At 34.6% G+C, this 13,374-nt stretch overlaps 1 protein-coding gene and 1 pseudogene across 2 annotated transcripts in view; one reads left to right on the top strand and one right to left on the bottom strand.

The window, feature by feature from the left end:
* The window catches only part of LOC143537495 (UDP-glycosyltransferase 79A2-like), a 47,138-nt pseudogene that overhangs the window by 26,038 nt on the left and 7,726 nt on the right, over positions 1 to 13,374 (top strand). The gene's annotated exons all lie outside the window — the stretch shown is intronic.
* On the bottom strand, positions 6,072 to 7,596 carry LOC143537496 (UDP-glycosyltransferase 79A2-like). Its single transcript, XM_077031251.1, has 2 exons — positions 6,594 to 7,596; positions 6,072 to 6,451 (listed from the first exon to the last, which is right to left on the bottom strand). Exons 1-2 carry the CDS (start codon positions 7,582 to 7,584, stop codon positions 6,072 to 6,074), a joined length of 1,371 nt encoding a protein of 456 aa, XP_076887366.1. The 5' UTR covers positions 7,585 to 7,596.

Here is a 13,374-nt window from a genome sequence, read left to right as displayed (position 1 = left end):
TAAAGAAAATCCATTTGATTGAAAGTTAAAAATAATTGAGGATTTGGGATTAGGTGCGAGGTGTTAGTAAAAGAAATAGAATAGAGGAAAGTATGCAAAAGAAAATATAGACGAGTTTGATGATATTTGTAAAGATTTAAGTATTGAAACCGAAAAATTGTGTAAGGTCGACAAAGAATGCGGAGTTGGGATATTGTATGGCGGAAACAAGTTAGGCCTTCCAAAGTATGGTGAGTGTGCTAAGGTCACTACAATGTTAGTAGGCTTGAAACATGAGGTTAAACATGTGATTGAGACAAATTGTTAGGTACAGGTCTTGCCGATGGGTGAGTGGCGTTAAGTTTGGGTAGGTTTTAGCAATAAGTGGTAACTGAATCTACCACAGATTGAAGGATATCAACGTTTCAGGAAAGTAAAGTGGTGAGATTTACACAAACTGTACAAAGGGCATGTTTCAGCGCGACACTTTTCGGTTGGGTTTAGTTTGCGTTTCCAAGAATGGTGTTGGGTTTGAGTTTGAATTAACTACAACGATGAAGGTAGGTGCGGTCAAACGTGGGGTGATCGGGATTGCGGAGGTCGTTTTACTTGATAACTTGGATTGTCATTTCGCCGGTTGAATGCGACAACTAGGAAAACGAGAATGCGTGATACGAAACATGAAGAATTTGCGTAACTTGAGGCGTAAGTATGAAAACGACTAATAGATACTTCAATGAAAACAAGTAAAGAAAAGAAATCGCATGAAACAAATTTGAAATTGGAATTCCCATAAAACGTCATGAGTTTTCACAATGTCAATAAACCAAAATCTCATAAATTATTTGAATAACCATATGAAAAAAAATATTAAACTTAAAAATAAATAGTGAAATCGAATTGAAAATCGAGTGTTTATGAACCACCATGACTTTTAAATTTCAATTCTAAAACATAAGAATAAATGAGTATAACAATAAGGTGATTGAATTGCGACCATTCATGTATCACCATAACTTTTTGAATTTTCGGTTCTAAAACATAATAGTAAAATAACAAAATAATCGTTTGAAATTCGGTTATTAGTTTGCAAAGTTTTAAAAGTTTAAACCATAAATGAGCGTATAAATAAAGAAAACGTGTCACAAAATTTTAAACTTAACTATTCTCGTATAAAAATGCGTAATTAAATTGAACCGAAAGCTGGGTATTCGAGTACAGACTTCCAGTTAAAACACATTGTAAAACATAGAGGAGTGCAACCATATTCTTTTCACAAAGAGAACATGTCGCGTTGGAAAACTTAAAGTTGTGATTCATATGGCGTTGAAAGTGGTATGCTTTGGCTTAATAGAGTTCATGCACTTTCCTAGCTCTCCAGGTAAGCAACCGGGTCCCGCGTCTGATTGGGATTTATACGCATTGCTTATCCTTAGGTTTCAATAACCTCGGTGTCAAGAGTTTCGGAAAACAGGCACGTCCCCCTTACAGTTACTACATACCCGCCATAACGAACCATCTTTAAGAGGAATGAAATATCGGGCAATCAAAAATCGAAAATCTGATTATTGAAATTGAAAATCTTTGCGTTAGGCATAGGCCTTGGACTTGTGTGTGCTTGTGTAATTGAAGTAATTGAATCATCAGTATAATAGTATTTGCGTACATGAGGCATAAACAAATCAATAATAACCAAATAATGTGCATTGAACAATCAAATTAGGCTCACATAGTTTCTAATCATGCAACATAAACAATTAATCAATTAAACTATAACCAACTAGAACACTACGTCTAATGTTCTATCTTATAGTCACGGCTCTGATACCAATCTGTAACACCCGGCTAAAGCGGAATACGCCCGAGTATGACGTACAGATTGCCCAAAACACATGTGACACTATTAAGTGACAATATTATCATTAATTAATTTAAGCATCAAGTACACAAGTTTGTAACAAGAAATACAAGGAAAATACAAGAACAATTAACAACTTGTCCATTTATTAATATAACATAAGTTCTAGTGTCTTTGTCATGGCAACATCTTCTAAATAAGGTAACTGTAGAATATATATAAAATAAAGGTCAACTATATGAATAGTTGGTGAGTTCACACAAGTTTTGATATAAGTACATAAAAATCTACAATTCCATGAACAAGTGTAAATGAGCAAGTAATGTCTTTTCCAACTGGGATTGTGCACCAGCGTACTCAGATAAGCGCAAGTAAGGTCCTTTCCAGTTGGAATTGTGCACCAACGTACTCAGATAATGAGGCCCTTTTCCACTCATAAACAAATGGATTGAACGCAAAGGGGGGCGTATGATCATACTATCTTGAAGTAATCCATGAGCAAGTAATTTGTAGCAAGTAACAAGTAAACACACAAGTCCATGTAGCGAATTGTAGTTTTTAAATAATGAATAAACGAAATTGTAATTTGGATAGGATATATATATGCGATCCCCAAAAGTAGTAAAAGGGTAAAAAGGGGTGTGAGAAACTCACCTATGAAATAGGAATACAACTTGGAAACCAAACGGAAAGCGCGTTATATGAAACCGAACGATCGAATCTCACGAGCTAAAATAATAAGAACACAATAATTACTAATTAATTTAATGAAGATAACTTGTCAGTTTTAAGGTTCATGTATTATTATTTGTATATATATATATATACTTTTCCCTTTTAAAGTATATTAATATTAAAGTTTAACGGATTCTAACAATATATTGTTATAATATTATTTATGAGTTTTATATTAAATTTGTATATAATAATGTTACGGGATCCTAGCGTCACCGGTGTATTTTATTTTAGTATAATCGTTGTCTTTTTAGAATCTATAAAGTTTACGACGATAACATATTTATATATTTATTTTATGAGTTTTAATAAGCGGTTTGGGTTTGTAAAAGTTGATTCATGAACGAAAATTGTTGACGGAAATCAAAACATATTTTATTTAACTATAAAACTAATGTTATTTATTTTGTATGATTTTGTAAATATATATTTGGTTTATTATAATTAATAAAATAGTTTTTAAAAAAATATATGAAAGGATATACTATGACCCGGGTTCAAACCCGGGTATCCACAACCATACCAGGCAGACGCAACCACTGGACCAAACCATATGTTTTGTTTAAAAGATGAAACCAGTTAATTATAAACAAAAATACCAAACTTCATCTTCTTTACCCAAACCCTAAAGTTTCAATCCTCCATAATCAATCCATGTTTTTTAGATTTAGTTTAGGGGTTTTGATAGACGCATCAACGTGATCAAAAAACATATATTGTTTACCTCGATTGGTGCCGGAATGATAGCGAACGGAGGGTGGCCGGAATCGGATTTTGATGAACGGTTTATGGGATTTAGAGTGTATATTAGATGGAGATGAATATGTAAGCGAGTTTAGATGAACGAGTAGGTTGTATTTATAGGCTTAAAATATCCGATTGATGTTAATATCGAGTTAATGGTGTTCTTTATTATAATCCGGTTATTGGTTGATAAATACGAGTTAATTACGAGTTAAATGGCGAAATAAAGCGCATAATAATGTTTAAGATTAATGGAGAAGTCGTTTGGAATGTTTTACCGAATCAAACGAAGGTTATATGAGATGTTTAAGTTCCTCCGGCGCCGATTTCCGGCTGCCGGAGCTTGTCGCCGGAAAATCGCAGGTAAAGAGAGAGACGGGGCTGCTGCAGCTGATTTATTATTATTATTAAATCTGAATGTTACACATATGGCCCTCCAACTTTCATATTTACCTTAAAATCATATTAAAAAGTGTAATTACAAAGTGAACCTTTAACTATGAATTGTTTTATAAATTGTATTTAAAGTTTAGATGCTTTGGATTATTTTAATCTCATACCTGACTAGTTTGTGACTCGTTCAAGTAATGATATTAAATCTCAGAAATATTATATAAATAATAAATGGCGAACAAGAATGCATTGAAACAACAAAATGGGTCGGGTTTTCGAGTTTGAAAAGTAATGAATGTTACACACACCATCTCCACCTCCTCGTTGGACACCTGCAGCCTTTTCCACAATTCCACAACTGATATCTTTTGATCTTCGTTCTCGTCAAAGTAATTGAAAAGTTGAACAATCAGAACCACTAGAATCTCTAGTAACTAACTGCCACCATATCCATCACGTCCTTAAAACCATCTCGCCACTATGCGCAAAAAACCTATTGCCAACCATCGCCACCATCTTTTCTGATTAGGGTTTTTGCCGGAGGAGAAGTTAGATTGATTAGAAGACCATTAAAGCTTAGGGCATCGTAAGTTGATAATGATAGTTATATGGTAAAGAAGAATTAGAAGATTCATCGCTTGATTTGGGGGATTTGGGGAGGGATTTAAGGTATTGTGTGATTTAGGGTAAATATATAACCCTTTTAAAGAAAGAGTAATTTCCAAGTAGGTATGCTAGGTCAATTAAAAAAAAGCCACGTCAGCATCGTCACTAACATTGTTAGTCTTCAGCTAGTGAGGGAGTGACGAAAACAAACAGGGTGAAAGTTAGGAGTAATGAGTAACAAAACGAAAGTTGGGAGTGATATCGACCAATATGTGAAATTTAGGAGTATTAAAAACCAATATCCCTTTTACAATCAAGGAGATAATCTATAATACTTAAAAGAATCCAATACACCATATGCTATCACACGTATTATATTTGTGCATATATGATAACAAATATACTATAAGCTTTATTCTTTATGGACTCCAAACAACATTAGGATTTATGATACTTGACAACCATAACATGTAACTGGATCAAATGTTTAATAATGAGATTTCATTATTCCAAGTACATAATCTAGTGATCATTTCCCAGGAGGTCCTAAACTTCTCAAATCATAGATTTGGTACTCATGAACCAAAATTCAAATTATTATTTGGAAGATTTACTCACTAGTAGCCTTAGCTCTTCTTAATCTGTGAGTTAGTAGAGGTGATTTGGTCACCTCCTTCGATCGGTCAAATCATGGGGTAACCCTCTCTTTTCCTGATTAAAATCTCACTTCTTCATTTTTCCCCTTTTTGTACATTTATAATTTATATCTGGCAAGTTCAGCTCTTCAACTTTTATATAATCAGTTCTTAGACTTTATCAATTAAGGAGAGCCTATGGCAACATTACTTAGTTACAACATATATATTTTTTTACCTTTTATTTTTTTTTATAATTTTTTTAAATATTTTTTTAGTGATCTAAAATGGTTACCAAAGTTCTCAACTTACAAAGAGTTCTCTTAGGATCTTTACCCTATTATATATATATAGAAAAGGGTTCAAATAAGAATAAAGAGTTTCTAGGAATGATAAGAACCAACAAAAATTTGACATTTGGCATTACAAATGATGGTGAAAGAACAATTCTAAGAAACTATGTCGGTTATAATGATGAAAGAGTAATTCTATGAAACTATGTCGGTTATATATATAACATGTTGGTAATTTTAAATCTTAACCATTAATTAACATGATCCAATGGCTATGATTTATTTCTAGTCTTCTTAGGAAACTATTTTTTTTAGAATAACCCTCCCTTGTATATATATATAAGAGAAAAATCGCTAAAGCACTTCTCACATGTATCACAACAGGTTACGTGGTTTTAGCAGGGGGTTTTATCCAGTGTTCAGTCAACGTCAAATAGAGCAATATTCAAGGATGAATCCGGGTGCTAGCTTGAGCCATAACACCCTGTTTCAAATTTGTAGTAAAATTTGATTTGAAAATGTATATTTAATTGTGGTTGCAAGTTGCAACAGTGACATTAGTAGTTGCATAGTAGGCCAATTACCAATAGTCATAATGTCATATAAAGACTACTAAATACAGCAGTAATGCAACGTAAAGCAAATTCGTAAAAAGGAAACCAACATTACTGATCACACCGACGACAATTTATTTATATCAAGTACTAATATATCAAGTACCCATATCTATATGGGTTTATAACCTAGTAAACAAACAAATAAACAGCTTAGCAATTTATACTAATATTTTAAACATTGCCATGATAATGTAAAGTTTTAACCATGTTCTTAAAGAGCCTTCAGGTTCTCAACAAAATCTGCAATATACTTGTGATGAATCTCACCATTCTGCAAATACTCCTTCCATTTCTTGTGATTTTCTCTTATGGATTTTGCCGGTTCTTCTTCGGTCTCCATCATAACACTCTTCACAGCTTCAAACACGTCTTCTTTCCCATAATACCCATCTTCATCTCTTCTGTTTACTTCCACTCCTGCCTTCCACTCCGAAGCAATTAGTTTAGAGTTACAGAACTGGTCACCCTTTAATGGAATCATCACTAGTTGGCAATCATTAACCAGTCCTTCAATCACCGAGCTAAAACCAGCGTGGAACACGTAGCAACCCACACTTTCGTGTTCAAGTATCTGTCGTTGTTGCACCCACCCTGATATTAGAATATTATTAGCATTTCTTTTTGTGGTTTTTTAGAACAATTGTCATAAAAAGACCACAAAATCTCATTTTGTTTTACGCTATCAAAATCGTTAGGCCGATCCTGATGGACTAATATAATTCTATTATAATACCTGAATGCACAATTCCTTTACCCTTCACTCTGACTAGAAACCCTTCAGGTAGTGTTCTTTTCAGTTCCGCAGAACCATCAAGGTTTGCCGGGAAGTTTAACACCAGAAAGAATGGAAGCCCGGTGAGTTCCAACCCGAAAGCTAATTCTCTAATCTGTTCGTCAGTTAGAAAAGTCTCACTCCCGAAAGAACAATATATTACAGACTTAGCTGGGAACTGGCTCAACCAGTTGGCCCATGTTTCTTCTAACTCGCTCGAGTTAGACTCAGGAACCACCGGACCGATGAGCAGAACCGGCTTCTTAACTTGGTTGCTAACATAGTCGATGTAAGGTCCTTCCATCTCTCTGCATGACTTGAACAATATAGCATCGCATCCGTTGAAGCATTTCATCAAGCGATCAAATACGCTTAATGTGCCATGGAAGCTCATGAAGATGTAGATAAAATCACGAGCTTGAAAAGTATTTAGAGTAAGGTTTCCAGCTGCACGTTTCTTAAGCTCTTCTATAGTTGGTGGTGCGGACGTGTCGTGGGTGAACCAGGAAGTCACAAATGCGCTAGCAGCCGACAAGAAAACCGAGAAATATACAGTTTTTATGCCAAGCTCAGACGCCATCTCCGGCATCCACCATTGCGCAAAGTCAAAGAACACGAAGTTGGGTTTGAGATTAGTTAGTAAAGTTTTGATCTGAGGTTGCATCAAGTCTAATGCGACTTTGAGAAGTTCAACAGTGGCGGGTGACGTGTCAAAGGTGTTTTCCACTCCTTTAGGGAGACTGTCGACATGCGGTAGAGTTAGGGGTATGACTGTGGTGACGGTTGGGTTGAGCATGGTTTCGATGCGGCGGACACTGGTTGAAGCAGCCAAGAAAGAAATCTTGATGCCGGGAAAGGATGATAGCTTGTTGGATAATTGTACAAAAGGACTAATGTGACCGAATGCAAAGAAAGGAAACATTACTAAGTGTAGTTCTTTGTTTGAAGACATTTTTAGTGTATTGTGTAAAGAAGGTGTGACTTAATAACTATATATAAAATTAGTCATCATCTCCACCGACAAAGTAAATAAATATTTCACAATGGGCAGTAAAAAGCGTCTTTAATTAGTGGAACAAGAACTATAACAGTGGGTAGAGAAAGCGTTGATTGTTTTTTTTTTCGAACAGAGAAAGCGTTGATTGTTGATTGGTGAACTAAACATTGACGGTGGGTTCCATAGCTCATAGGTACTTTTTAAATTTATGGCTTTATTTTTGTTGGCTTTTGAGGTAGGTATATCGGGTGATCCAATAATAAATTATTCCTATAAGTTAGATCCAACCTATTTTGAAATTTGATGCAAACTAATATCTTTGGTTACACCAGTGGCGGATGTAGTGTAATACGAAGAGCCACCTCTGCTAACTTCTCGTCGTTAGTGTAAAAAAAAGTGTTACATTTTTCGGGTCGCTATGGGTTTCGGCAGAAACGGGTTAGTGCTGAGATGGTTTTGGGACGAGTGTAGTTTAGACCACCCACTATATATGGGGCTCCAACGGGTGATATGGCTGGCGCCGATGGGCGCCCTTTGTGGTGGGGCGCTGGTGGTCAAGGTGGTTGTAACGCTGGGCTCGGATGGGGCTTGGATGGTGGGGCCCTCTCTCTATCTCTCAAACACACATACATACATATGTATATATGTATATAATGGGCGTCCTTACCATAGCGGGGCATATAACTGGATAGGGCTTTGATGCCCCCCGGTGATTATGTGGCGCTGACGTGGCACGGTGGAGGGGTTTTGAAGCCCCCTACCATAGAGGATGGTCTTATCATTAATATTATGTTTGTTGTAACGTATGCACATGCTATACTAACAGTTTGGCTAATATGTGATTTAGCAACTTTCTAATTCATGTCGTTAGAAATGCATGATATATACCTGAGCTATGTGTTTTGATTGGCAATTGGGAACCTTTTTGCTTGAAAAATAATTGAAATGTGACATGATTAAAAATAATTGGAGATTGTGTTTGTGAATAACAATCTGAGTACTTATCATTTCGCATAATATTTTCATCGTAGAATATGCTACTTTAAAGGAAACAAAACAAGAATCATTATAAATAGAAAGAATATTGGGTTTTAATACTCCTAATTTTTACCTGTTGGTTGATAACACTCTAAACTTTCATTTTGTTACCCACCACTCCCAACTTTCGCTCTATTTTTTATGCCACTCCCCGTCTAATAATACACTAACCTCGTTGGTGTTTTGGACAAAAAAACGTCATTCAAATTAGTTGAGGGGGTTAAAAAGAAATATAAATACCACTAACTCTAATATAAAAAAATCAATATATAAAAACAAAAACATACTAAATATATAATTGAAACAAATTAGTGATTCACGTGACTTTGAAACCTTTGACCGCTCTCGCCGGAAAGTGTAAGACAAACACAACACCATTAAACACCGAAATGACGTCATGGTATCGGGAAGCCTTTAACAACTGATCTCATCGGTGAAGATCTTATCTTTAGTACATTGTCACTAGACTTCCGGCAACCTCTTTGTGGTGTCTGTAGAGGAGGAAAATGATTGTGGTTGGCGATCGGTGAAGGTAAAGAAAGGGTAGTGGCGATTCATATCTTTCTCTCCCTTTGAAATCAGGAAGAACAGGAATCGGGAAGCATCCGAGACGCGTTGGTTGTTAAGAATTGAATATAAGATTTGAGTAAGCATCAAAGAGTTTTTTTGATAAAAAAAAAATTGTATCAGTTTGTTGTACACGTTCCAGATTGAGTGAAAGTTTTTGATCTATTGGGCATTGGTTCAGTTGTGACTTAGTGTTTTGAATAAAAACTTTAAAGAATAAGATGAAATAGCAGGTGGAGGTTTGGTTGGTTTTCTGGGGGACTTTAAGAAACTCTTAAAACCCTAATTTAACTAAAAGATTAATAAACTAGTAAAATACTTAGATTAATTCATATGATAAAAGTAACTACATAGGCTAGAATCCCCCTAAGTTATGGCTAGTCAATTGACTAGGAAAATAAGTTATAGAACTAGGATCGTAAGATAAACCCCTGAAAAAAAACTCGAACAGGACCCTTAACCTTCAAGAAGACACATATGAATTTCTAACAAGTTTTAAGGCACACCAGTTTTATATATTAAACTTCCTTACAACGCAGAAATCAAAGATAGCTAAGCAGACTCAATTGATTTAATAGACTAAGTTGACAATCAAACCTAAACGGACTCCTTACGAAAAACTAAATCTAGCAATCCTGATCAACAAAGATCTATCAATAACCTATCACCTTATAGCTTTCTAGACTATCAGCTCACATTTATTTATTTAATTAGTTTTATTGTTTCTATGATATTAATGCATATCAATCACGAACTAGTCAAGAACACACAGTAAATGACCTAACAAAACCTTATCCTATGAAACAATTAACAAGGGTAATGTGAAACAATAAACCTAAGCAAATAAAACCAAGTAATCATACGCATCAATTAAATCAAACTCAACAATTTACTTAAAACATAAAATCCATAACGAACATAATTACAATCAAAATCCAACCAAACAAAGGTTCATCATGACCTAGGCAGTTTATAAAGTTTAGCCTAGCATCTTAAAATCAAACAAAATAGTAATAAAAGAAATAATGGGGAAAAACAATAGAAACGAAAGATTAAAGGCGATAAAACTCGTAGTCTTCGATCTTGAACAAGTAGCGCTTTACCGGGTGATTCCTTGCCTTCAAAACCGCCAAATATTTCAATCCAAAGCTCCAAGAAACTCCAAATTCGGTTATGGTTCGTAAGTATTTTTCAGGTTAAGGTTAAGGGTGTATTTATAGTTAACCGAGCCTTAAACTGACAAAAATCTTATACTTTCTGGAATAATTGGGTGACCGCGCCCCGCGACCATGTATGCCCCCTGGTCGCGCGGCGTGGCGTGCAATATTAGGGGGGCGGTCTGACAGGTTCTCCTTTCGGTTCATTTCCTGATGCGTTCTGGCTTCTCGTTTTAGCTATTTTGACTCGTTTTTATCCCTTTTTGACCACGATCAACTCTCGGAACCTACAAAACACAATAATGTTAGTAGTATACAAATTTTAACTAAAAACAAATAAAAACTAATTAAATATTAAATAAAATATACAATAGAAACATGTATATTTAGCATTATATCATGTTGCCATGCAAAACGAGGTAGAGAGAGGGTGATTTTGTTGTGTGGGAGAAGGGTGCCATGACCCTCCCTTTTATTGCCAAAACTGGGTCTCATCGCGATACGCGATGGACCCTCTTCCTAAGACGTCGCGTACCGCGATGGCTTGTAAATGACGCGTGGCATGCTGACTCAGCCCTAACATCTGCCACATGTCACCCGGATGCGACACGTGTAGCTGAGTCATACGGACCATCGCGTATCGCGATGACCTTGTTTTGAGCTCATCGCGTATCGCGATGGGTTCCTGGATTCATAAATACAGTTTTAGTCCCTTGTCTTTTGGCAACTTGTCATATCTTAGTCTAGCTTTCACTTTCCAAAAACAATAAGGCGGCTCTCAAGTGGCTCGCGACGATGCGAGTGTGCGAACTGCGCCATCAAAGGGCCACATTGCACCCGTCGCCGTCTCCGTCGCCATCGTCCTCGTCCGAGCCCGTACTCGTGCGCATCAAGTGCTTCGCTTCTTCCACTAGGACCACTGGTGCATGCATGGCACAAAAGAATATTACTATGGAAAGAGCTTCTAAATCTTTCTCACTTTTCATGTGGGATGAGTTTTATCTTCCTTATTTATACCCATGTGGAATGTTTTCATTTTCTTCCATCTTTCCATGTGGGATGGGTTCTTTTTCCTATTTTCTTAATATGTAATTGAAATTTCTTATTTATATTTTTATTTACTTATTTTCTTTGTATTTCCGTATTTATTTTTATTTCCTTATTTAAACTTTTTCAACATTTGTCTTGAGAATATTTTTTATCCTTTAACTTTATTAATTTGTCAACTTTGGATCGAAATTTTAAGGATATTACAAGTAATTATGTAATTACATCATAGAGTAATTATGTAAGTACTCTATAATAATTACTCTATTTGATTCTCACACTTAACATGTTAATTTCATTTGTATTTGATCCAAACTATATATAAATAAAGGATCTGATACATTAATCATTTATCGTACAATAGGTACGCAAAACTCTGGAACTTCGATCTTCAATAACCACAATAACACTAACATCACAATTACCCGAGCCGGTCTCCGTCCACCTCTTCCCCCGTCGATTCCGTCCACCTTCACCATCACCGTTCAACAATTCCATCCACCGTCCACCGTTGCGATCATCGTCTACCGTCGTGGCCACCATCTTCTTCCGACACAATGATCAATCGTTGCTCACAGGTCAGTTGTCAAATTGAGTAATTGAAATTGAAATTGTTGAACCTAATTAATCAATTAACCTTGATCCAATTGATCATCAATTTAAAGCTTCAATCGATCAATTTTGAGTTTTCAGTGATGAATTTTAACCTTGAATATATCAGGATTTAAGCCTGACGTTTAAGACTTTTTGCCTGAACGTTTAAGTTTTTTTTGCCTAGACTTCTAAAATTTTTTAATAGAACTTCTAAACTTTTTAAATAGAAGTTATAAACTTTTTCCTGAATTTCTAAACTTTTTTTAATAGAACTTCTAAACTTTTTACATGAACTTCTAAACTTTTTGAACAGAACTTTTAAACTTTTTTCCTGAACTTCGAAACTTTTTTGAATAGAACTTCTATACTTTTCACCTGAAGTTCTAAACTTTTAGAATTGAACTAAAAAATTATTACAGAACTGTTAAATTATTTAAGAACTTGAAGGAACCATTGAGAACTAATGCTTTTTTTAAAAAATTTTTTTGTATGTTAATGTTATTTGAATGTTGTGTTATCACTTTTTATATTTATAGTTATGATTACGATTATACAAATTAGTTTTTACACATATCTAATTTTTTTTAAAAACATGCACGTTTGTTATTACATAAATTTTACACATATGTAAACTTATGATTTATATATGTAAATAAAAAATTTATATATTAAACATGATAAAACTACTCTCAAATAATGTTATATATAAAAAAATTTAAAAAAATTATTTAGGTTTTAAGAGTACCTAGAAGTTTTTAATATTTTTTGAGTTCTTAAATGAAACTTATTATATATATATATATAAGGGAGAGATATTTTGAGAACCATGTTGAGTTGTAAGAACTTTAAGAACTCAAATTTGGACCACACATTAAATTAAATGACATGAAATATGTGGCTAAGATTAAATGTAATTAAAAAATGAAGCAGGAGAGAGAGTAAGTATTTTTGATGATTACACAAGTTTAACTGTTAGTTACACATGTGTAATAAGTCGATTCGGTGTGTAAAAAAATACCGTAATTTTTTGTAAATCACTTACACTTACGTATTACACATGTATAAAAAAAATTCAAAAAAAATATGTTACGTTGAGTTCTTTCGAGTTCTTAAAACTCAAAGCGGTTCTCAAAAGAAATCAATCAATGAAGGATCTTGCGAGAAGTGATATTACAGCGAGAAGTGCGAGAAGTGAACGTATAACTCCATTAATCCATAATTTCACTCTCTTTCATATGATGTTACATACATATACGTAGGTTGGTTGTATTTATGTCTTAATTATACATTCAAACCAACCTACAAACATATAAATGTACCGAGCCACATTCAAACCTATGTA

This window comes from Bidens hawaiensis, unplaced genomic scaffold, assembly GCF_021521415.1.
Source record: "Bidens hawaiensis isolate Kalapana, Puna unplaced genomic scaffold, B.hawaiensis_p1.1 tig00011192_1, whole genome shotgun sequence".
Taxonomy (NCBI): Eukaryota; Viridiplantae; Streptophyta; class Magnoliopsida; order Asterales; family Asteraceae; genus Bidens; species Bidens hawaiensis.
Note: the sequence above shows the minus strand (reverse complement) of the source record. Positions and strands in the feature narration are given on the sequence as shown.